Source organism: Cucumis sativus, chromosome 1 (assembly GCF_000004075.3).
Source record: "Cucumis sativus cultivar 9930 chromosome 1, Cucumber_9930_V3, whole genome shotgun sequence".
Lineage (NCBI taxonomy): Eukaryota > Viridiplantae > Streptophyta > Magnoliopsida > Cucurbitales > Cucurbitaceae > Cucumis > Cucumis sativus.
In genome coordinates, this window is record NC_026655.2 from 11,888,236 (window position 1) to 11,911,242 (window position 23,007).

At 35.6% G+C, this 23,007-nt stretch overlaps 1 protein-coding gene and 1 long non-coding RNA gene across 4 annotated transcripts; both read right to left on the reverse strand.

The window, feature by feature from the left end:
- Positions 1 to 9,800: 9,800 nt before the first annotated feature.
- LOC116405947 lies at positions 9,801 to 15,538 on the reverse strand. 3 transcript variants are annotated; one of them, XR_004219029.1, is made up of 4 exons: positions 15,397 to 15,537; positions 14,342 to 14,492; positions 14,068 to 14,215; positions 9,801 to 10,316 (listed from the first exon to the last, which is right to left on the reverse strand). It is a non-coding gene; the product is annotated as an uncharacterized LOC116405947 (long non-coding RNA). The 3 variants fall into 3 exon arrangements; XR_004219038.1 differs by having other exon boundaries at positions 9,801 to 10,325; XR_004219033.1 differs by lacking the exon at positions 9,801 to 10,316 and adding an exon at positions 11,881 to 12,010 and having other exon boundaries at positions 13,847 to 14,215; positions 15,397 to 15,538.
- A 2,641-nt stretch (positions 15,539 to 18,179) lies between these two features.
- Positions 18,180 to 22,520, reverse strand: LOC116402957 (DNA topoisomerase 2-binding protein 1-like). The gene is made up of 8 exons (XM_031883550.1): positions 22,460 to 22,520; positions 21,758 to 21,849; positions 20,728 to 20,872; positions 20,519 to 20,607; positions 19,669 to 19,762; positions 19,031 to 19,520; positions 18,738 to 18,880; positions 18,180 to 18,568 (listed from the first exon to the last, which is right to left on the reverse strand). Exons 1-8 carry the CDS (start codon positions 22,518 to 22,520, stop codon positions 18,333 to 18,335), a joined length of 1,350 nt encoding a protein of 449 aa, XP_031739410.1. The 3' UTR covers positions 18,180 to 18,332.
- Between the last annotated feature and the right edge of the window lie 487 nt (positions 22,521 to 23,007).

Here is a 23,007-nt window from a genome sequence, read left to right on the forward strand (position 1 = left end):
ATACATCAGGTGATCCTATTAAGTCTTGGTGGCAAGGAATGCTTTCTTCATAAAATCTACCTTTAATCGGAGTCCTCCTAGTATCCATAAGTCCCATAAGGAGATGGACATCTCACCAGCTGAGGTGTGAAGAGTGTTTGTTGAAGGACACCATGCCTCGCAGAAAGCCCGATCAATGTCACTGTTGCGATCATATGTATATAGGGAAGCCATCACAGCATTAAATAGGGAGGCTCGCTTGAGTACTGCGCGTATTTCTAGCAACAACGAGCTCTAACCACTCCCAATAATGAGGAAGATAGTAAAATTCTCCATGTACCTTGAGCACATTTCCCCAACGAATTTTTGGGTCGTTTATAATTCGACGACCCAACGTTGATTCTGGATCCTCATTTGGAGGCTTGTTGTGAATCGAAGACTCCAGAAACCAAGATTTTAAAGATGAATTTGGATTTACAAACCGTTCCTTGGACCATTTAGGCAAAAAGATAAAATTGTCCTCGGGTATTTGGAGTCCATAATATTCTCATATGTCCCCTCTCTCACAGGAAGAATGATCCCTTCCTCTAAAGATTGATCTACGTCCTTCAGGATAATTAAACACCTTTTGGTCGAGTCAGAATACTCAGTGAAGTGCACCATGATGAAAAGAAGAGTTAAAAAAAAAAGAATAGAAAAAGAAAAAAAAATAATAAAAAAAAAAAAAAAAAAAAAAAAAAAAAAAAAACAAAAGAAAGAAAAGAAAAAAAAAAGAAAGAAAGAAGAAAAAAAAGGGGGGAAGAAAAAGCAAATGAAGATTGAAGCCCGACGATGACAGAGTCGATCTCTCCTACTACTAGGGCGATAGATCTGACGGCAAAAGCCCGATCGTCCCTAGAAGAAGCTCAACAAAGTCATTTCTGCAAACGAAGATTGAAGCCCGACGATGAGAGAGTCGATCTCTCCTACTAGGGCGATAGATCTGACGGCAAAAGCCCGATCGTCCCTAGAAGAAGCTCAACAAAGTCATTTCTGCAAACGAAGATTGAAGCCCGACGATCTCTCCTACTAGGGCGATAGATCTGACGGCAAAAGCTCGATCGTCCCTAGAAGAAGCTCAACAAAGTCATTTCTGCAAACGAAGATCGAAGCCCACGATGACAGAGTCGATCTCTCCTACTAGGGCGATAGATCTGATGGCAAAGCCCGATCGTCCCTAGAAGAAGCCGACAAAGTCATTCCTGCAAAAACAAAAAAAACAAAAAAAAAACAAAACAAAACAAAAACAAAACAAAAACAAAAAAAAAATAATAAAAAAAACACACAAAAAAATAGAAAAAAAGAGAAAGGGAGAAGAAAAGTTTTCTATACCTTTCTGCTGATTGGATGAGGAATAAGCGTTGGATGAGGTATAAGTGAGTAGGGTATGAGTCTATTTATAAGCCCAACAAATCCAATTCTTAAAAGGATTAGGAATGATATTTAATTATTTTTTTTAAAACAAATCCAATTCCTAAAAGGAATAGGAATGATTTTTTTAAAAAATATATATATATACAAAGAAAAGATAATCCAATTATCTTATTTTATTTTAAATTATTTCTTTTTTTTGGATAAATCTCAAGTTTAACTTTTATTGAGATATTTAAAGTATTTAAAAATTTCAACATTTTTTAAATATATATATATATATATATATATAAATATTCTCAATTTCAAAATTCAAGTTAAATTAACTTGCATATGTGACCTCCTTTTTATCATGAATTTAAATTGAAGCCATAAATCCAACTTTACCTAAGATTGAGGACCTGATTTTTTTATCTCAAATTAAAATTGGTCATTCCAAATTCTTATGCATCCCCAAGATAAATTAAGGTACGGTAGAAACCTTATCCTTATTTCAAAATTAAAATTTTGGTTATATTCCAAATTTTACTTAAAAAAAAAAATCATCATATTAAATTTTTTTCCCTCAAATAAAATTAAGTGGGAAATAAAACTTTGAATTTTTTTTAAGGTTTGGCCATATTCCAACCCTTATTTTAAATTTAAATCAAATTCACGTACTAAATTCATAGTTTGATTAATTTGATATGCTGAATTGAGTAAAAAAAAAAAGGCTCGTACTTTGACTTCAAATTTATCTTTTCCGACATTCATTCACCCATATACGTGCATAAATCTCGAAAAGGGGCATTTGTTGAATAAGAAATTTTGAGACCAATCACAAGTTGCCACATCATTTATTAAGTTAATGATGAAAAGTACAAATAATTAAATTTGGGACTAATTAAAATTGACACATGCTCCAAATTAAAGAGTTAAAATAAATAAATTGGTCATTCTAATAATGCCACATGTTTTCATATTAATCGTTGGATTAAGTTAATTATTTTAGTTCAATTAAATATTATTTACTTGGATTAAGTTCAATTAAGCCAAAAAAATAAGCTTAATTGAGCCCAAAGATTAAATATAACCTAAGTCCATATGGTTGAGCCCATGGGTCTGGTCCATGGACCAACCAGGTTCAAACCCATAAAGTCCACCAGTGAACTCTATAAATAGAGGAATTCTCCTCATTTGTAGGGGTTGGAAAATTTTGACTCTAGAAAATCCAGAGAGAATTCTTCCAAGAGCTAGAAGACTCCCTAACTCCTGAAGTCGACCATCCTCGAAGATTGAAGCTTCTTTAAAGATACAAGTTATACAAGCTTTCTTCCAAGGCTCCAACTTCAAGAACATCACGTGCTTCGCTTCCTCCAAATCAAGCTGAAGCATCCAGTTGAGAGAGAATCAGAGGATTAAATTCTAGAGATTGAACCGCATCGCAACAAAATCAACAAAAATACAACATTAACTCCAAGTTCAAGTCCACGAATTAAATTTCTCCGGAAATCTCGTGCGAACAGAGTGCATTAACCTTTTTCAACGTATAAGAAAGTTCAACTCATCTAGAGCTTTGATTTTAGGCTTTTCTCTTGTTGGCGCACCCATGTCCTAACAAAGAGACCTTTCTGAAACGAATAGTTGAGCAAGGGAAGGGTAGGCTGAAATTGCCCGTGGCTCTCGAACCCTCTAATATGATCTGTGGTGATTGAGTGCTTGAGTGGAATCAAGGGAAAAGACAGTTATTGTGTTCTTCCTCCTTTCCATAAGGAAAAATGCAATTTTATTCCCCCATAAGACCCAATTTCCCTTGATTTTAGCCTTTGAACCTCTTAGTCTGTAAATATATATACTTGGATTTCCCTACTTTCATCCGTCTAGATCCTCATGTGAATTTAGAAGTCCTTCCATCATTATTTAAGCCTCTGAAGAGGTTCAGAGGCTAAAATCAAGGCGGTCAAAGAACAAAGGTCCATAAACATCGGCATCTTACGAGACCAGTTCTTTTGAGGAGGTTAGTTAAATAAAGAGGATTGCAATTTCTTCGCCTTTAAAGATAGGTAACAATATCTCGACTGATTTAGTGTTGGAATTTTTTGTCCTAAAACTCGTAGTTTGTAAATCATATTCTGTTCAATAAAGTTGTTATTGAGAAATTAAATATTATAATCTTAAATCCAATAAATTAAATATTGTCCTAAACTTGAACTTTATGTGTAAACATAAACGTGGATCAAGTTCGAGTATATAGCCTAAATAGTCTATAGTATATGAAATAAAGGTTGGGCGCCTTATTTAGAGAAACTATGGATGCGGCCCACTTTGTAGTACAAACGAGGTGATCCTAATCGTTCATGTAGAGACATGAAAGTGGGGGCATCCTATGTAAAATGTTTACATAAGACTGAACCATGAATTAGTCATTTTTACGTTATAACACCGTTTACTGTTTAAAACTGACTATCTCAATTATTGATGACCTAGGTAACTTAGTCTTAATCCTGAGTTAACTATGAACTCCTGTTCACACGAGATTATCCTTAGATCTGCATAGGTGAGGGCAGCTCATCAGCGTTGGCCCAATAAGCCTCCCATTTCAGGGTAAGATCATGTGGATAGCTGGAACATAGGGTACAAGATGGAATTCACTCCTACCCGCTTTAGGGTTAGTAGATAGGTTGTTCTCTTAAGCACTGAATCCAAGTCTTGAACAAGGGCCCACCCTCTCATTGGCCCGAGAGGGATTAAGTTTATAGGTTGAACCTTAAACCAATTGTTCAATAGTGGATTAGTGGGACTTAAGGAGCAAATGTAATCTTAGGGGTAAAACGGTATTTTGACCCAGCCAAGGTTACGAGCAACCTGTGAAGGATTAACTTACTGATTATGGTTTTATCAAATGGACACAAATATATCTATAGTGAGGGGAGTGCAACTACGGGACTTTAGTGGAATGACCCGTTAGTTAACGAATGTTGATTAACTCGGTTTAAAAGAGTTTAGCTAGTTAATCTTGAATCATTGGAGCCCATGATCTATAGGTCCATTAGGTTCCTCTGCTAGCTCATATGGATTAAACTTAGAACAGTGTGATGAAATAAGTCGAATTGTTCGAATTGGGAGAAGAAAGGGAAACCGACAAATATAGTGATATAGTCGTCGGTCTTCTAATTAGAAATAGAGCTTTTATGTTTTACATACTATAAGTATGAATGCGGATTCATACTAAGAAGCTCGGAATTGATGGAATTGGTCAAAAATAGTAAAAAGTCAAAATGTTGACTTTGACTTTGAAAAGTCAAACTTTGACCGGCCTTATATTCAAATGTGATTTGAATTTTGGAAAAATGAATGCGGATTCATGCTCGGGAGGTTGGAATTAGTCAAGACGGACAAAATGGTAAAAAGTCAAAATATTGACTTTTGACTAAGAAAAGTCAAAGTTTGACTTTTGACTAAGAAAAGTCAAAGTTTGACTTTTGACTAGAAATATCTAATGACCATTTTACCCTTGGACTAAGTTAGTGGGAAAATCCAACATTTATTGGATAATCCCACTAACTCTTAGTGGGATATGTGGCTATATGAGATATAGACACCTAGCCCACTAAGTTCCACTAATTGTTAGTGGAACATTAGGGTTGAGATTTGGCAAATGAATTGCATGCATTTTTGCATGTAATTAGGTTATAAATAGAGGTGTTTTCAAATGTTGAAGAACTTTTGCCTCTTTTATCATTTTCATCATCTCAACAAAAGAAAAAAAAAAACCTTACAATCCCATTTTATCTCCATCACTTTCTACACCAAAGTTGGGTCCCACAACCCGGTTCTTTGTCTAGAGGATAGTAGTTGAGTACTAGTGGTGGTCTCGGTTAGAATTGGTAAGAAGATATCAAACCTTTTGAAAGCTTCAAAGGTAATATTTCTTAAAACCCTAATTTGATTAGTTTATGGTTACATGTTAATTGTGGCAATTAGGGTAGAAATTCGATTCTTTTTCCGCTGTGCATGACTTAGTTCTATCATTTAGGTGCAAAGTCAGCCCACTATATGGGAAGAAAGAATAACCTTAGCTGACGTGAGGTGCGTGGGAAAGAAGATTTTTGCTTTATTTCTCTGTGATGTAGAGTAGGATCAGAGGATCGAGTCAGTCGATCTTCTGTAGCAACTCTGATACATGAAAGGACTCATATGCTCTGCTCCATGGGCTAAATAAGGAAAAAGCACCTAACCCTAGGCTGAACTTCCTTTCGATATGGGGAATACAATGAAACCAAGACTACTACTACCTAATAGGCAAATCAGGCACCCTTCAAGATTCATTCACCTAGGTCTTAGGCTTAACTAGGACAAAATACTCGGCCTTTTCCTTTTCTTCCTTTTCATCTAGACCTTTCTTTTTGGGATCCGACGGCTTCTTGATGACTCTTGGCTTGGCCTCCTATCTTCTTCGCTCTTCCATCTCCAGCTCATAAGTTCATTCTTTTCTGCAATTGACCTCTTCTTCTCTTTGAACTCATTTGATTAGTCATTCACTTCACCTGAGATTTATGGATTAGGAATATTTCATTCATTTATCTTTTCTCTTTCATAATCTCTTTCGGAATGTGGTAATAAACGACTTATGTCTTTAATAAGAGCTTGAGAAACTACTAGTTCATTATTCTATCTAAATAATCTTGAGCACTTTCGCAGGTTCGAAGACTCGATTCATTGAGAAGAGAGAGAAAAAGAAGAGCTTGAGAATGATTTCTTCTTCATAAATGATTCTCTCTTTCTCTTTTGATATTTTATTCGACTATGAAAAATAATGTTTGCGCAGAGACAAAGCTCCATAAGACAAGGATATTCTTGGTTCAGACGACTGGAAGAACGAGTATGTAAGAGGACGAGTGTTATTCCACTAAAAAAAGAATATTGAACTTTCTTTTATCAATGTGGATAAATAAAAGTATTATTTTCATCCCGTGGGAGGGATTTTGGCAGTCGCGATTCTTCTTCTTTCAGTTGCAGAAAGAGAAGTAGCCTTATCTCTTTCATGAGATCTATGATTAAAGGTCGAAGTCCCAACTAGTAATTTTCTCTCTTTTCACTATCAACTTAGTATGAAAGAAAGAGAAGGAGAGTAGTTAGGCTCGAGTGAGTAGGAGAAGTTGAGACAAGACTAACAAGGTTTTTTATGATGATCTTGACTATTCAAAAGATTATTATGAGAAGGGAAGAGGTGTGCATTATGAACGAGGAGAAGAAAGAGACCTACAGTTTACGCAGTTGAGGAGACGAAGTTGGAGAAATGGATGAGAATTAGAGGACTCGACTTTACTCTATCTTCTCTTCTTATTTCTTGACCCTCAAGTGGGTCCTGCTTTCCCCTTTCCATATCGGAAGCTATCGCTCATATTCATAAGGCCTATACATCAAGGTGCTCAGCCTACCGCTTCGTGGATATAATTAAGAGTATGAAAGATCAGAGCTTTCAAAATTCATTTTTTTTTCATATCTTCTTACATAGTCTTGAGCACTTTATCTTCTTATTACTTGAGCGAGATCAGGGTATCGATCTCCCGAAAAGGTTATACTCCACCTCTCAGTGGGGTAGTTTCTGAAGCTAACCGCAGAGAGAAAGTAGACTAGCTCAAAAGACCGTGGGACATATCAAAGCAAGAAAGAAGAAAACTCCACACCTCGACCCGTCTCCTAGATCAGTCTGAATGGTAAGCGGTTCACTTACAATCTATTTTCATAGCCTGACTTATGAAGGCGAAGGGAAAGGAAAGGAGGCACTCAAGTCAAGTTAAGCGGTACTGGGTATGAAGTTTCTACTTGAGCATCAAGTCATACCAATGCCGCTAGCCAAATGTTTAGTGATTACTGGAACAACGCCTACTGTTGTTCAAACGGAGATTCGTCAGCCTGATGGGATAAAGATGATCTCGGCTATGCAGTTGAAGAAAGGCCTTGCTCGTGACGAACCAACCTTCATGGCTATCCCACTGGAGCCGTTCGAAAGCCAAGGGAAACAGTCCCCAAAGACATCCTAAGTGTCTTAGAGAGTACAAGGATGTGATGCTAGAAGCCTGCCGAAATCATTTGCCTCAACGGAGAATGATCGACCATAGATCGAATTGCTGCCAGGGGCAAAACCGCCTGCGAAGAATGCTTATCGTATGGCACCGCCGGAGTTGGCCGAACTTCGGAAACAACTGGGTAAACTGCTGAACGCAGGATTTGTGAGGCCTCCAAAAGCTCCATATTGAGCTCAGTCCTTTTCCAGAAGAAGAAGGATGGAAGTATGCGGTTGTGCATCGACTACCGCGCCCTAAACAAGATCACGGTCAACAGATATCTGCTACCAATAATCAAGACCTGTTTGATCGCCTTCATAGAGCAAAGTATTTCTCGAAGCTAGACTTGCGATCGGGCTATTATCAAGTAAGAATTGTCGAAGGGGATGAGCCCAAAACCACCTGCGTTACGAGGTATGGGGCGTTCGAGTTCCTTGTCATGTCATTTGCTCTTACCAATGCACCTGCAACGTTCTGTACGCTAATGAACCAGGTCTTCCATGAATACCTTGACAAGTTTGTGGTGGTCTATCTGGACGATATAGTGGTTTATAGCTCCACGCTAGAAGAACACAAGGACCACCTCAAAAGGGTTTTTCAGAAGTTGAAGGAGAACCAACTAGAACCAACTGTATGTCAAGAGGGAAATGTGTTCCTTTACTCAAGAGTGGATCAATTTTTTGGGTCATGTGATTGAGTGTGGTCGAATCAGTATGGAAGAAGGAAATATCATTGCGATTCGTGATTGGGAAGTACCAAGGTCAGTCACCGACTTGCACTCCTTCCTCGGGTTAGCCAATTATTACAGGTGATTCGTGGAAGGATTCTCTAAAAGAGTAAGCTCGTTGACTGACTTGCTGAAGAAGGACAACAAGTGGAATTGGACACTGGAATGTCAAGTCGCCTTCGATGAACTAAAGCAAGCTATGGTCAAGGGGCCAATTCTTGGATCGCAGATGTGACCCAACCATTTGAAGTAGAGACCGATGTGCGTCTGATTACGCATTGGGTGGTGTACTCCTGCAGAATGGACACCCCATCGCTTATGAGAGTCGAAAGTTGAATGACACGGAGAGGAGGTACACTGTGTCCGAGAAAGAAATGCTTGTCGTAGTACATTGCTTAAGGGCCTGGAGACAGTACTTATTGGGGTCAACTTTTTGTTGTGAAGACGGACAATAGTGCTACTTGTCACTTCTTTACGCAACCGAAGTTGACTTCAAAACAAGCTAGATGGCAGGAATTCCTAACTGAGTTTGATTTTGAGTTTGAACACAAGAAAGGGGTGAGCAATCAGGCCGCTGATGCGCTTAGTCGAAGAGGTGAACACGTTGCTTTGTGCATGTTAGCACATCTCTACGCAAGCAAGATTAATGGTCCTATGCGCGATTTCTTGAGGGAGTTCTTGCAGAAGCATTCTGCGGCTCAGAGTGTCATGAGTTTAGCTGAGGCAGGTAAAACAAGGCAGTTTTGGGTTAAAGATGGGTTGTTAGTGACGAAGGGGAGACGGTTGTATGTCCCTAGGGGAGGAGACCTGAGGAAGAAGTTGCTACACGAGTGTCAGGACACTCTGTGGGCTGGCCACCCCAGATGACAGAGGACATATGTCTTGCTGAAGTATGGATACTTTTGGCCCCGAATGAGAGACGATATCATGCAATACACGAAGATGTGTCTTGTCTGTCAACAGGACAAAGTCGAGAAGGCAAAGGTTGTTGGGCTTCTTGAACCTCTGCCTGTGCCAACGAGACCGTGGGAGAGTGTTTCTATAGACTTCATCACACATCTTCCAAAGGTAGGCGACTATGAGACTATATTAGTCATTATAGATTGATTCTCCAAATATGTCACTTTTGTTCCCACTACGAAGCAGTGTTCGGCGGAGTTAACAGCTCAATTATTCTTTAGACATATTATGAAGCTGTGGGGTGTACCGACAAGCATTGTGAGTGATCGAGATGGACGGTTCATTGGCGCCTTTTGGACAGAGTTATTCACTTTCTTAGGGACAAGCCTGAATGTGTCCTCAAGTTACAGACATACTTGTCCAAGGTGTGTTTACCTATGGCCATATGCTCAGATTAGCCCCAATTTATCTTGTCTTTATGTCTTGTACGTAGTTTAGGTAGTTGCTTTAATTTCAAGTCGATATGCTTGGGTGTGACGTTTCGGCATTTTCATATGCAAGTCTGCCAGAGATGAAAATGTTAAAAAAGTACTATAGGAGAGGCATACCTGTTGAATCCCCGCCTAAGCCTTGTCGTACTCTTTGCAATCTATGCTTTCTTATTGCAATTGACAATCTTCAATGCTTGTTTTAACAACGTTTTCAATCAAATTAATTTGAATTTTTTTTTAAAAAAATTTTAAGGGTTCTCCCAGTTAGATTTGTGTTGTTTAGCAATGAGAACAACTCACAAAGCTCCCTCTTGTGATCAGCATCACGAAAAGTTTTCCAATTTTCCATCGATGACAATTTTTTATGGTGTAGACCAAATGACTTAATTTTATTAATATTTAAATTTGTGAATACAAGAAGACAAGTACTCTATTAAAATCAAACTAATCCTAATTCTAATTAATATAAGAAACTAATCCTAATCCTAATATATTAAGAATTTGTCCATAATACCCTAATTCCTACTCCATAAAAAATCTTATGAGTTGTAGTTCGTTCTTTAGTCCTCTTGTAATCAAGTTGTCAAAAATGATGGCAAATTTTAAAAAAATTACTATAATTGATAAGAGTTATAGTTGGCAAAAAGAAAGATGGGCACACACCTGAGACTCCGTTTGTGTTTCACTAAAGCCGTCATATATGCCCAACGGTCCCATCTTCAGTATATTACATACATAAGTGTATAACACAATGTGTACCTGCCACAACTTGATCATATATTCTATATCAAAAGGTTGTTGGAGTTTCAAATCTCAACCCATGTGAACTAAAAAAAAAAGTGTATGTGCATATCTATATTATATACACACATCAAATATGATGTGTCAAATGAAAGACTCTTCTTATATTAACTTTACTTAACACTAATTGTGATGTGTCAAATGAAAGACTCTTCTTATATTAACTTTACTTAACACTAATTGTGACAGAATTCTACTTATCAAATTCACTATTTAACTTATCAATTGGATCCGTATAATAAAGTGATCATCATTTAAAGATAAGGACAAAAAAACAAATTCCCCACCGATCAAAATTAAAGCCCTTGTTGAATAACAATAATATGACCAATTGCATAGGACATAAAGGCTCAAGAATGAGTGATTTTACTACTAGAAAGTAGTAAGTGTGTTTGTAATTGAACCAACTTATTTGCATGTCTAGGCCTACAAGAATATTTGAGGTCCCTTTTGAAACTTTTTTTTAAACCAAAGGAAAAAGGAAGAGCCTTTTTCCTTTTGTTTTCAACGTTGTTTGTAAGAAGTATAATTTGCTGGCTAGTAATGAGTTCTACTTCTTTATTATTTGCTAGAATTTTTTGTTTATAAGCTTGTGATTTTGGATGTCCAAAGAGATAATAACAAAAAAAGAACCTATATTTAGGGATATTTGAATTGACTTTCTACGAAAATGTTTGAGGCACTGACTATAGTAAGACTATAAATCCCCAATTACCTATCATCAATACTATTTTGAAACCTAATTTGCTACCGTTTTACTGTTTTACCTTCTATCACATAATATTATTACCAAAACTAAAATAATTCACACCTCAAGCACAAACTATAATAACCTAAGACTATATAACGAATTATCAACTCCTTGCCCTAAACATTCTCATGTGTTTAAATTATAGTCTCTACAAGTGAAGAAAACAACATTTATAAACATTTAAAAAAATCATTTCAAATGGCCGGTCCATTAGATGTTGAGTTTCAAATAAACATAAAATTCAATCCTTCTCAACAATTCTCATAGTTCAATTCACATGATTTTGGTGGTTTAAAATTTTAATCAGACATCGGACCATTAATTATGCAACAGTCCTAGATGGTTTTGGGAAGTTGTGATGAGAATGAGATCCAAGTACTACCATGGAGTAATTACAAAAAGGAAAAGGAAGGGAAAAAAGAACCTATGGGAACGCACTCCAACTATCAAATTAACACCTATAGAGTAATTACAAAAAGTCTTCGAAACCAAAACCCACGAGCCAGGAAGCATGAAAGCGATAAAAAAGATGACCTTTCTCCTTATGAAGCAGAATGAGGAGGAAAGTATAGAGTTTGTACCATCTTAATTCTATATTTTTTATAAATCTTAACTTAGTTATTGCTATTACTTTATTGTTTTAAAAAATTACTCTAACCAATTTGATAAATAATGTCTTCAAATGTTGTTACGATTTGTTGAAACCAGATGAACTAAATTTAAGATGTACATATAAATGTACAAGAAGTAACAACGTCCAAAATAGTATACTAACTTTAATACTAATCAATATTGATAGGAACAAAATTGTAACAGAACAAAACATTAACTTATAATTTAACCATAGCAAAGAAAAAAAAGAAAGATCTAGGTTTACAATGATTCTCAACTTCAATGGAACCTAGAACAAATGTCTGTTCCATTTAAATAAAAGAAATAATCAATATGAAAAGAAGGAGAAAAAAGAATAGGGATAAGATTTGAAATGCTGAACTTATTCCATTGTGATTTCAAATTCAGCAGCAATAGGAAGACGATCACTTGGGTAGCTATTATTAGGTAACCCACCAATAATCTCTGGCCATTCTAATTCTGGGAGCTCTAGAAAGCTAATGGGTCTTATAAAGTCAGAAGGTGAGAAAAATATGTAATCAAGAGTGCGAGTGAAGCCAGGGTGAAGTTTGTAAAAGAAGGTTCACTTCCTAGAATGTTGTCATAAACACTAGAAAGGGGTAAAGGAAGCTCTTGATCCAAACATTCAGGGGAAAATTCAGAAGGAGAGTTGTCTGAGACAAGGTATTGGTATAATTAAATAATTGTGAGAAGTAGAAGTATTAGGCCTTCAATAGTGAGAGTTCATGAGTTGTAAAAAGAGAAGGGTACGGACCTTATTTATTTTTTACCATGATTAGGTGCAGTCTAGCATACTAGTAAAAGAAAAAAATCTATTTTTTTTTGTCATGGTATATTTTTATTGGTGTGCAATTTGAGTTGCACGATGATGGATGCAACCTAAGTTGCACATGTTTTTTATTTTTCTATACTTTTTTATTTGTCAAGTTAAGAAGATGATGTTAGGGTATTTTTATTCAAGATTTTTTTTGATAATTAGGAAAAAAATATACAATTTTTACTTTCCAGATTTTGAATCTAGTTTTCGTTTTTCGTTAAGTTCAAAGGTTATTGGTATTTATACCCTTAACCCTTTTTGTTTAATTTCCATTTGGCCCTAGTTCCAAAATGTTACGGTCTTTTATAACCTTCACGGTTTTTTAGTTTAGTTTCCATTTAGTCCATTGATTTTAAATATTTTAAATCTTTCCTCCAAAACTTGCAATAATACCATTTTGGCTTTTGAGTTAAGTTTTAGTTAATTAATGTAAAATAATTATGATTGTGATTTTTTTTTTAATTTAACAAGGAAGAAAAATTGTTAAAATTTGGACCACATTGAAACAAAACCCAAAACTCAAGTCTAAATCTTGCATTTTAAAATCTAAAGACCAAATGGAATTTGAATTCAAAATTCTTTAGTAAACGTGTAACATGTGAAATTATATGGACTAAATGTAAACTAGACTTAAAAGGACGAGGGACCAAAATGCCAGCCACTCCTTCCTGTATATATCTCTCTATCACTTCAGACTCTAAATTAACAAATGAACTTTTTTAACATTCATAAAAAATAAATTATAAGAGATGATCTCCAACAAGAGACAAAAAAATAAGAGACCAATCTTTGAACTTTGGTTCACATTTGCACCAACAGAAACCAGTAAGTTTCTAGATTACTTATTTTCAAAGGTGGTGTGGTTAAGAACGTTATAGCATCAAACTATTTACCGTTCATCTTCATTTTGAACTATGTAGTTTATATTTTTCGAAAGATAATATAAGCTATCTAAATATTTTTCTGTTATATGTTTCTGCTATATGAGATTCCATACAATAGTACTTTTCATGTCACCCTGTGAGTTTATGGTCATCAGTTCGTTCTAGTAGCACTACGCCTAAAAATAAGTCTATATACTCAATAACAATTGGTTAAATTATAAGTTTAGTCCTTAATTTTGAGGTCTGTATCTATTTGATCTCTAAAATTTCAATTTTGTATGGAAAAATCCTAAACTTGAAACAGTATCTACTTGGTCCTTAAACTTTCAATTTTGTGTCCAATAAATCTATGAATTTTCAATTATGTTTTTAATAGATCTAAATTTACCCTGTATAACATAACCTATTAAATGCATGAATTTAAAATTTTGAGACTTGGTTACACAAAATTGAAAGCATGCAGATCTTTTAGACACTTTTGGAAAGTTAAGCAATCAAGGAGACACAAAGTTCAAGGGACTAAACTTGTAATTTAGACATGATAATAACAATGAAATAGCTATATACCATATCTTCAGAAAGAGGAAATTCAATGCAAATGATAAATCGAGATAGAATACAAACCTTATCTCCTGGGGTTGAATTGAAATCGCCAGCCAAAAGTACTGAGGGTGTGCATTCAAACTTTTCAGCAACTAAAGATTTGAATCGAGCTAGGCGTGATAAAAGATACTTAGCCTGAGCGAGCTTCACATCAGCCCATTCTGGATCCCTGTAACAAAATATCCATTTCTTTACATATTGGATGGATAAGATGTTCTTCAATACAGCAGGTCCTAAAAGCAATCATATAGACTTTACAGATAAGGGCAAAGGAAACTAGAAAGTAAAATTTTACCAACAAAGATGGGTGTTGGCTAGAATTACAACATGATGAAAAGGCTGCTCAAGTTTGAAAGCAGCCATAATCCCAACACAATCACGTTTTAATCTTACTCGGGGATCGTTAGGATCCCCACGATCGGCTACGGTGGTTTTTGATGATGAACCTAAATTCACGTGTTTGAACAATTAGCTCTTATAGTCCATGGCAAAGTAAGTCAGCTACACCAAAAATAAAACATCAACATGTCTTAAAAATGAATTGAAAATATCAAAAAAGATAAACCATGGGCAATGCTCCTCTCAATTCTACAAACTAATCACAACAGCTGAATGAACATACTGGAGTGAACTTTCTTCTGGGGAAGGAAAAGGGATTCTTTCAAAGACATGGCCTATGAAAATCCCGTAAAAATAGTTTAGAAGGAATTAGAACACAAGCACACAGATGCATGTAATAATAGATTAGGTGGAGTGGGAACCAACGATAAGATACTAAAGTCTATCACTAGATACTATTTAAATGCAGATGCATTTAATAACTTTTTCTTTTTTAAAAAAAAAAACTTAATTTTCATTTAAAAAATGAAAGAATAAACGGACATAAAAAAGAAAGCCCACAAAAAGAACCAAAGTGCAAAAAAGGCTCCAATAAAGAGATAAGGTCTAGCAAATAATAACAAAACAAATGTCCCAGAAGAAACAAAGAATCCAGTAAGGGATCAAACATCGCAATAAGGACTCTCACACCCTTTGACGATTCTGTTCTTTCTCTCGCTCCACCAGAATGTAATAATGAAACCTAAAGGCTGTTTTTGACTCAGTAAAACAGACAAAGAAAAAGAAATTGTCCTCGTACGACTAACTGCTTTGGATGTAAGAGCTAAGAATGGCCATGTCCACTAGTTAGTTTAAACCTAATAGAAGGATACACTTTTGTTGCAGCCAGTCTTTCCAGGTGACTTCTGATCTTGAATCTTAAAAAGAATGGAAAACAAAAGGATTTGAAGGAAAAAATAAAAATAAAAATGGAATGAAGTAATGGAAATTGAAGCTCAAACCAGATTTTACCTTAGTTGTCTGCTCCAACAAGTCCTCGATTGCGGAAGCGACATCAGGAACGTGTGAAGTTACTACAGAAGATTTTGATGTAGTTTGTTTTGTGGAATTCAATTGCAGTCAGATTGAGTGGAACTGTTTCCAACAAAAACTGAACGCTTTTTGTATGGCTTCGTCAAATAACTTGCGCGCTTCTTTTAGTAGAACTTATTCGTTCAGCTGCTCTATAGAGCTACTGTTAGTTCCAGCTGATTGGTCTCTCTAGAATGGCAGAGATGGATAGGAAACTGGGATACGCTTTCATTGGCTATCATTGGGCAGCTTGAGTAGGAAATTGGCTGACAGTGCACAAGCATGTCACTCTGTCTTGAGCTGTAACTTCTTTTGGGCGATACAAATCAAGAGAAACAATCTTTCTCTGAAAATTTTGTATTCAAACAAAATCATTCCATATCTAAGAGAGAAGATATAAACACAATGGGTCTAGAATTCTATCAGGATATGCATGTATATGAACATATATAATTGAAAAGCAACAAAATCGCAAAGTTATCTATCTGACACACTCATATATCCATTCAGCTGTAATGCATTGTTTCCCCCATTTACAAGCAGCCTCATACTTTGTCCCATCCGTGAACTTGCATATTAGATGGCTTACCTTCTTTGTCAGCTTCTCCACAAACTTGGCCCCAAGTACAAAACACAGATTTCTTAACAATACTCTGTCTTTATCATCATATTGTGAAAACACAAAACCGTATGTTTTCAAATCCAGGCAAAGGGACACAACAAGGAAGAGGAGAATAGAGAATGTGCCCATTGGTATCCACAAACATCCATCCTTCATAACGAATTTATTTGAAATAGTCAGTAACAAATAAAACAAGATAAATATTCAATTCTCATTTCAAATATCGGTTTAAGATATTGAACATAATTAAGTTACGGAATTAATAATAATATAAAATTAAAAATAAAAATCATCAGTGGTATCAAATTTCATCAATAATGGCAGTTTCTACTCCAGCTATCCATTCAAAATTGGCTTGAAAGCCGTAATTTAACGCATTTAACAGAAGTTTGCATCAATACTTTCTCAATTCCTCCAGAAAAATATTTAAGAAGCATCTATTTGTTTGGCACAGGGATGGAGTGCAAACCTTTGGAGTTCAAGGGACAGTCATAGAAAGATGTAAGACCCCCAATTATCCATACTTATAGGAGGAAGGGTAGAAAAGTAACTGCACAGGGAATTATTATGGAGAAATGATTGGAAGGACGTTCTGAGTGGTAGGGCCCACTGGGCTGAGGAATATGTGAGTCTATAAATAGGATTATTAGGTTGGAGTAGCTAGGGTATTTTTATCTTTTAGGAGGTAGGGCTACAGCAGCCACCAGGGTCTCTTAAAACCAAGAGGCTGGTATGATCTTTTCTGCATTTTTCCTTGTTGTTTCTTGTTATTTCTTTTCATCTTGTGAATCTGGATCATTTGGCTTTATATATAAATAAAGTAAACCAGAGTACCGCCTCTGTTTAAGCCATTTATACAGTCCTTTCGGTCTAAATTATTGTTAGTATCCTAACAAAAGACTTCTTCAAATTTTGAACTCTAATTAATTTTGTCGATAAAGAAACCTCTCACACTATGATAGCACTCATATTTCCAAAATGTAGACAGAGTGAAGAAAAAAGAGAACAACCAAATATGTTTTCCAAGATAGACCACCCTTTTCTTTTCCAACCAACCTTAATGGATAGTCTGAGAAGGTAAATTTATGTTACCACCTTCCCCTAAACATTAAAAGGTCAAAATGATAGAACTGATTGAATCTCCATTTTTGAATTTAATAGTATCCACCATTTTATGCCAATTGTTCTACACAGATGCAGAGTTAGGGAAACAAGTAGCAGATCAGAAGCAGAATGAGTCATGAACCAGCCGCATCTGGTGGCCCAAAGGGAAAAAATAAGGGTGTGACCATTTGATTGTGTGATGCCAGTTGAGGACAAGATCACGGCCATCACCTCGTCAGAGACATTTCTTCTTGAAAGCACCAACAAAGCTGGGGTGGCAGAGACACTTGGTGACTCAGTCACTATCACTCAGGACAAGAACAAGATCAACATCAACTTCAGTAGCTACTTCTCCAAGAGGAATCTTAAATACTTGGCTAAGAAGAATTTCAAGAAACACAACATTTGAGATTGGCCTTGGAGTTATTGCTTCAAACAAGGAGATGAATGTCTATGAATTGAGATACTTTAACATCGCCGAGAACAACGGGCATTATCTTAAATTTTTTAGGAAAAATACTCCCCAAGTTTTGAAGAACACATGTGTTTGGTTCCTAAGTTCTAAAAATGTACATTTTTAGTCTCTAGGTTTAAAAAAATAGGCCCATTTGGTCATGCACCTTTTTAGTCTCTGAGTTTATAAAAATTGGTTTAGAAAGTCCCCAATATAACTTTATACATTTTTAAGGTAGAATAACTTCTTCTAAAAATTGGTTTTGAGAGTCTCCAATATAACATTGAGAACTCAAGGATTAAAATAGTACATTTTGAAAACTCAAGGACCAAATAAACCTATTTTTATAAAATTGGGGACTAAAAAGGTCCTTTTTCCATTTTTTTTTATATCATTCTCTTAACAGGATCCGATTGTTAAAGAAACGGTAGATCTAGAATCCTATCTGCACCATTGACTTGCTTTTAAAATCATGGAGTTGGAGCACTAATGAACTACTCTTTACTCAAGTCAACTGATATTGAATGCAGGGCTCCTACTTTGTTATTTTTTAAAAAATGGATGCTATTTACCACAATAATACATCTAAAACCTAAAGTGCATAGTGTACATTAATCATGCTGTTTGAAATAAGAGGAAAGAATCAACAACATACCCGATCTTCTGGAAAGGAACTAGAAAAACAAAACCATGAAATCACGCCCCATCTTTTCTTGACTCTTGTTTGTACCATTTGCTACACATTATTGGCTTTTCTGGGATAATTTCATTTTCCTGTCTCCATTCACTTTTTTCTTCAATTCTTTCCACTGCTATTGACGTTTTTCCAATGCTAACATGAATATTTCCTTCTGACACATTTGATGGCACGATTGGGTGAACATTTGGAACTTTATTCCGATCCATAACAATGGTGCTCATTTTACTAGATGCTGCAAAGTAAACAGCCAGAAAATTTAGAACAAGACAAACAGGCTAGGGATCTCCAAACAAATATTAGTCATGCATCCAGATGAAATGTGCAGTTATTCTGCATGATGGTAGTTTAAGATTGCTATTCAAAAGACAGATAGCTTAGAATACGAATCCAGCATATCAAACCTTTAGGAATAATTTCATCATATGCCATGTGTCTACCAAGAATAGGGATCTCCTTCTTCTGACGATCACAATCTTCAAGCCAGTTGGATCTAACCACATGAACGACTCCCGAAGTGGCAATATCTCTAACCTCCTTTTTCTCCCTGCCATTTCAAATATGATAAAACTAATTTCCAATTAGGTGGATATATCATTCAAATGAAATCAAAAAGCTCACAGCACAAGCGAGCTCACAAATTCAAGCAATAAAGTTCACAAAACTTATGCTGCGATTTAAGTAAAAGGATAATTACATTTCTGACGGATCTCCAACTATTATGTGTGTTAATTTGTCATTGAACAACATGTATCGGGAGCCTCCACCTCTGAGAATCATATTTACAACCTTCTGCATCTCAGAAGCTTCAAACCCAACAACTTTTATTCTACATGCTGACAAATATAGGTCGTTTTCTTCAGACTGAAAGTCATTTGCAAGGCAATTAACAGTGTTTTCTTCATTCCTTCCCATCGCCACTGGCACTTCAACATCAACCTCATTTATAAAATGAGAAGCATCTGAAAACATAGGCGTGCTCTGTGAAAGAGTAACTTCAACATCCACGTCTGAAAACCAAGGACCAGCAACTGCTGTGAATTTTGAATCGGCAAGAAATGAGGACGGTACATCTGAGTTCACAATAACCTTTTCTTGGCTATTGTGAGCAGTCAAGCAAACCCTTGTCAATTTATTTGAAGTTCCAGAAAGGCTACCAACAGGGTACAAATCCTCATTAAGACATCCTATCAATTAAAAACGAGAATAAAAGGATTTGAAACAAGTTAGAAACTAATAAAATTATTTGACAAATAACTGCCAACTTATTTGACAAATAACTGCCAACAATTCAAATATCATATCGGTCTTCAAATATACAACCCGAACTACTACCTTTTCTGGCTATGGACTGATCAAACCATTTCCGAGTAACAATATTGATACGGCCCCACGTTTGTGCAACCTTGTACTTGTCACCTTCAGGAGCTTACTTAACCATTAAAGAAAACCTCTTATTCAAACAAGAATATTTAATACCAATAAGTAAACATTCTATGCAACTATTTAGAAATGGATTGTCTATGCAAGCAGCATGCTTGCAATGGCCATACAAATAAACGTTTGTGAGTGTGGTTAGTCATTCCATCACTTAACCTCAACTAGAAACTAGAGAGATTGTCAAGGGACAAAAAGTGATCAATTTTGTTCTTGGATGAGGCCGTACCTCATTCGTGTCAATCTCACATCCTTTTAGGATTGTTCTAAGAGATATGGAAAGAAAATACAGCCATTAAAGATCATTAAAAGAATAGTTATCATCATAAGTGAATCGCCTGACAATGGGAGGTCATTACTACCGGAAGAGAAGGAATAATGAATGATTGAGTTAATAATCATATAATCAGTGTTGATCCAATTTCAAAAAATAAGATACAAGACTTTTCCTTGTAAAATTTAAAGAGACTAATGCTCAAAATACAATGAAACAAACTAAAGCAGTTGCAACTATTACGGTCAAATACTGCCAATAATAGCACTTGAAAAGAAATAGAGGCCCTTATGAAAGATCCCAAGACATATTGTTCAAAGTTAATTTTTTTAGTAGTATTTATTATCCTATCCATTTATTCTGTAACTTAAGCTGCAGTAAGATGTTTTCCAGCACATAAATTTGAGTGCTTCAAACAAGAAGAAGCGAAAAGATCAAAAGTAACGCCAAGAAAAAAAAATGCAAAAAGGATATATCACATATCAAATGTGTACACTTTCTTGTGAGATCGCAGAATATCTTCACCATTTTGCAGATAAGCTTTGCCATCTCCTTGCACTCACCTGAGACCCAGAAATGATGGAACTAACACAATTTTATCAGATGTCCCAAGAGGACATAAATAGAAGAAATACAAGAAAACAATTTTCTTTGAGAAGAAAATAAAATATATAAAACACAACCTGCAGGAATTCCAGATACCGAAATATTCAGTCCAGAAAATGGAAGGACCCGATATCCCTCCTGAGGCACAACACGATGTTCAATCCAGCATTGTGTGTAACAAGAAAATGACACAATTGGTTTTCTTTGAAATGTTAGTGCCCACTGAAAACAGAGAAAATAATATGAAAGTATCTGTCAAAACCTTTGCAGTAACATTTCAGGTAGAATAAAACTAAAAACCATTATTAAGTCTATTACGCATTTAACAATTAAATTAAGGGAGAATATCAATTTACACCCCTAAACTGTAGAGATTGTATCAATTTAAACCTGGCTTTTGTTAGTGTATCAATTTACGCCCTCTATTACATTCATTTTTGAAAAATTTCGTGTGAAACTTATAGTTATATCAATTAGATCAACCTACCGGAAAATGATGAATGTCATGAATGTCAACCTACCGGAAAATGATAAGATCAGTTAACGCTGACCAGATCCATCTAAGTTGGCAAACCGATAGAGAGATGCTTCTGCCGGCTTCTACATCTTCAATGAAGCAACAATCTCCTTCATGTCAAATGCAATAGTGTGACTGCTCAATTTCCAGCTAACCACCTCCATGGTGATCTCTGAGACTTAACAGAGAGGACTGCTTAAAAAACCTGGCTGTCGGAGAGGGGAGATCGGAAGGAGTGGGTGGAGAGGGGAGAGGAGAGGAGGAGAGAGAGAACTTAGAGCAGTTTTATGTTTATTTAATGAACGTACATAAAAGAGAGAAGTTTGGATTTCTCATATGTCTTAAATCTCAAGTTCAATTAAGTTTACTATTGAAGCTGCTTATCGTTGGGAGTCCGATGTCAGTAGTACACATCATGCTTCGACAATGGATTTTTGATACTCTTGCCCCCAATACAATCTTGTTGTCACCAAACAAGTTCCTTGAAGTACCCAGTAAACATATCATGACCATGCTTCCATAATTAAAAAGATAAGACAACCAAAGTACTCTTAAATCGAAGAAAAACATTGCTGCAAAAACAAGTATACCTCCACAAGTTTCTCAATTTGTAAAATGACGACCAAAGGAGGAGTAGCGCATGCCATACCAGAAATGGTGCAAGATATACTCTGAGTTTGTTCTACAGTAAAGGAATTCACAAAGTCAGTTAAAAGTGATTGTTCAAAGAAAACAAAGAATTCAACGATGCTAACACATTTAATTCAAATACACAAAATTCATTGAAGACAAGAAAAAAGAACAAGACTTACATTGAGAAAAAAAATAATTATAAGGAAAGACCAAAAAAATCAAAGCTCACACAAGTGATCCAATTAAAGAAAGAAACTCCAGTCAAATAAATTACAACCTAGAGACAGATGAAGAAGAAACTCCTCAATCATCTCCGTGATCTCTGTGTCTAATGTTTTCAATGCTCAAGGAATAAAGCACAATAGTCTTTTAGGGCTTAAGTGCAAGGCGGAAAAAGAATGTGGGTTTTTTTTTAAGGTGCGGTCTCTCTATATATAATACAAGATAATATAAAAATACAAGATAAAAAGAGGATAGTTGAATTGGGAATATAAAAGAAAAAAAATAAAAGTAACCATAGAAAAAAAAATTCCATTTAGCCAAGCAAATTTTTATTATTTATAATTAATATGAAGGAAAAACCTATAATTACTTTTTAAAATAATGAAAAAAAAACCCAATGCCTAGACATTTGTGGCCGTAGGCTTCACTGAAAGCACCACATCTGATGCACTTGTGTGCAAGCGATGGCACTATGATCTCGAGTTTGTCTTGGTGCATTTTTGGTCGCCTTTTATTTATGAAGGATGTTTAGTCTTGTACTTGTATTTGTATTTCCCTTGTACTTCTTTTGTTTGTTTTGCCTTTAGCCATTTACTCCTTTGTTACGGTTTTAGCTTGTGGATATTGAGGAGGGTGTTAAGGGGTGTCAACCTAGTTGAGATGTCCAGGTGCACCCCCCGATCCATGCTTACATGCTCATTGTATAATTCTTTTGTATTATGAGCTTTTGTCTCATTATTATTATATTAATATTAATAGAGGTTGTCTCCTTTTTTAAAAGAAATATCTGTAGAAGTCTTCCATGATTGACTTTACCACAAACAGAAGTGCTAAGTCTTCCTAGAAAAATTTTACAAATCTCTAAAAGAGGGAACTACATTCTTAAAATTTTCACAAAAGCTCCAAAAGAGGAACTACAAGAAATACTTTTAGAAGGATTCAAGCTCCAAAAGAGAAACAATCCTTCTCCTTCGTATTAATATCA